Below are 2,845 nucleotides of genomic sequence, written 5' to 3' on the forward strand. Positions count from 1 at the left end.
GAAACTTGAGTCTGTTTGAAAAATAAAAACAAAGACGTAAAAAAAAAAACCCAAAAAAAAAAAAAACAGCGCAAGAGAACCGAGAGCAACTCTGGGCAGTCGGTGGACACAAGTCACATTTTGGGAGAAAAACACATTTGTAACATGCTTTAAAATGTCAGCAGATGCCAGTCTTCTTCATCCAAGTCCATATGTCTGTCGTACGTATACTGCCCCCAAGTGGCCACGCTCTGCGTTTGATTTTATTTCACGTCTTAACGCCGTTTTAGGGAAATGTCCCGCATTGGACAGTACTCGATTGAGCATGTGTACTTAATAATTTGGCCGACATGGCGGCCATAACGCGGACAGAGGCCTCGGGGTGGCCCGGCCAAGTTAGAGTGCCTCGTTGTCAGCCGTGAGTGTGCGCACATGCGGCGCAGAGAGAAAGGCAAACGTGCGCCGAGGCCGGAATTTTCTCAAACTTGACAACGAGTGCGTGGATCGGGCCCGGGCTGCCGTGGCCGCTTACACGAGTGCCCGGTTGTCGGCCGTGAGTGGGTGAACCTCATGTGAAAGTGAGCGTGTGTGGGGACCAGGGCGGGACCATTTATAGTGGCTACTATCAACATTTTTTTTTTTTTTACTCTGAAAAACTTTGTTTGGTGCGTCCGATTCACAAGACTGCCGTCGGTTTCCCCGCAAATCCGTGTTTGAGGAGCCAGAGGACGCCGCGGCTAAGCGTCTCCTGTTTCGGGTGGGCCAAAAAAGCAATCAAACATGTCGCCGCGCTGGGGCTCCCTCAAATGCTGACTCGACTGGAGCCGCTCCAGGACACGCCGTTTTAAGACGGTTATTTTTACCGACAAGCTGACGCAAATAAATATTTATAGTTGTCGGCGGGTCAGCGGGTCGCAGAGGGGCGGACAGCAGGAGAGTCCAATCAAGTGAGCAAGCGAGCCGACGCGGGCGAGAGCACGGGTGCGATGAAGTGGGACCGGCAGAAACTTGCTTGCTTGGCGAAGGCGGGAAATAAAAGCTCGATGACAAGCCGGAGGCACGTGATGGACAAGCTCGAGTACAGGACAGGCTGCTTTTTCTTTCTTTTGGACGTGTCCAAAAGAAAACTGGAGCGTTCCACCGCTCGACGGCAGATCATCTTCGGCGTCGCCGCTCTCTCTCAAATTTTTTTAGCTCTTCTCACTCCATAAGCCCAACCATGAGGTTTCACGTTAGATGTCAGCATTCAGCCGGCGGACGTTGCTTCAGACGCTGCGGCCTTGGAGTACGAGACGAGTCTCAAATCACCTTACGCAGTTGAGATCAACGGAAAGCCATTTCAGCCATTCGCTGAATTTTTAGAAGGAAAACAGCATTTTGCCAAGAGCGAAAATGTGCTGATAACACGCGATTTTGCCGTTTCCCATCGTGTTAGCCTTCATGCCAATTTACGTGACCGTAAATACACACCGTTGCAATTGTCTCCATGTCGCTATTGAATGACTGGCTTCGCGCACTCATCAATGCAAGCTGCAATTAGCAAACCCCCCCCCCCGTCCCCGCCCGCACCGCAGCCAGTTCCGATGCTCGTCCCACTTCGACCTTCCTAGCGATCGCCTGTCAGTCAAGGCCGCGCAAATAAACAACGGCGGCCAACGGTTGTCCTCAGCATCGAGCCGACATCCGCGCCGCGTCCTCCGGACTGACAGCGAGACTTTCCGGGGAGCGCGGGAGGGGGCTTCACCTTCAACCGGGAAGGTTAAAGGTGAAGCAGTGTGTGTATACATACATTTTCTCTTCAAATCGGTCATCAATGCTTTTGGGGTTGACAAAATCTTTCAAAACTAGTACCGGTAAAATCGTCAGAGCAATTTAATACATGTAGGTATAAAAACACGGTGACATGAATTCGTTAAGTCATGTTAGAGGAAATCTGAATTGAACATCCGATTGCTGTGACAAACAAAAAAAAAAAGGAGAATAATTTTGCTGCTGTCTGATGTAAAGTGTGCTACTTGTCGTTTAAAACTTGGCTTCTTGGAAGACGGCGCGCGCGGACAAGCCCCCTTTCGGGCACTCAGATGGTCCCTGCAGATGGAAACACACACCTTCAGCAGAAGGCCCTGTCTTGGTACTTCTCCAAAGCGTGCATTCAAAAATTAGGCAAAAGGGAGCACATACCCCCCCCCCCCGCCCCAAGAATACAAATTATCTCCACACACACACACACACACACACACACACACACACACACACACACACACACACGCACACACACTTAAATGACTAAAATTCAAAATGCATTATTTACATTAAATGTTGAAGAAAGGTTCTCTCTTTTTCAAAAAAGTTATAAGTCTGAAAAACTAATTGAAATTTTGAAAAATTACGATCATCATCATCATCACTATACGAGAAATTTCCTTCTAGGAAATGACATTTTATGTCATTCGAAAATTACAAAGTGCATTCTTTTGAATGTTTTTCAATCTTCATTTCAATGATGACAAATTTGGTCTAGTATCAGAGATAAAAGAAAAAAAAATTGGCAGGTGATTATTGCAATTTCACTGTGATTTCTTCTTCTTCTTCTTTTTTTTTTAATCATTAAGATTACGGAATTCCATGCCATCATTTACGTGTCATTTCCCTTCAAAGCTGCAGTGCGTCACATTTTGCTCGATATTGACTCGCGTCTTCCTCCTTCGAAGAGTACATTTTTTTTTTTTCTGGGCTGGCTGTCCACTGGCTCCCTCTTGTGGAAAAAAAGAGGAGACACCAAAACAGTGCGCACCACCGGGTGATGCCGCTTTACTTGTGTGTGACGTCACGGGCGTGGAGAGGGAGTCACTTGAAGGGGGGGGGG

At 47.8% G+C, this 2,845-nt stretch overlaps 1 protein-coding gene across 4 annotated transcripts in view; it reads right to left on the minus strand.

The window, feature by feature from the left end:
* flvcr2b (FLVCR choline and putative heme transporter 2b) overlaps nucleotides 1-2,845 on the minus strand; it is a 27,245-nt gene that overhangs the window by 14,340 nt on the left and 10,060 nt on the right. For 3 of the 4 annotated variants that reach the window (XM_019885055.1, XM_019885054.1, XM_019885053.1), the window contains one exon: nucleotides 1,834-2,067. The exons of the other annotated variant lie outside the window; for it this stretch is intronic. In XM_019885055.1, coding sequence (XP_019740614.1) covers nucleotides 2,057-2,067 — 11 coding nt within the window. In that variant the 3' untranslated portion in view covers nucleotides 1,834-2,056. Of the gene's footprint in view, nucleotides 1-1,833; nucleotides 2,068-2,845 lie in introns of those variants that run through there. 4 annotated transcript variants of the gene reach the window in all.

Source organism: Hippocampus comes, unplaced genomic scaffold (assembly GCF_001891065.2).
Source record: "Hippocampus comes isolate QL1 unplaced genomic scaffold, H_comes_QL1_v1.1 scaffold144, whole genome shotgun sequence".
Classification (NCBI taxonomy): domain Eukaryota; kingdom Metazoa; phylum Chordata; class Actinopteri; order Syngnathiformes; family Syngnathidae; genus Hippocampus; species Hippocampus comes.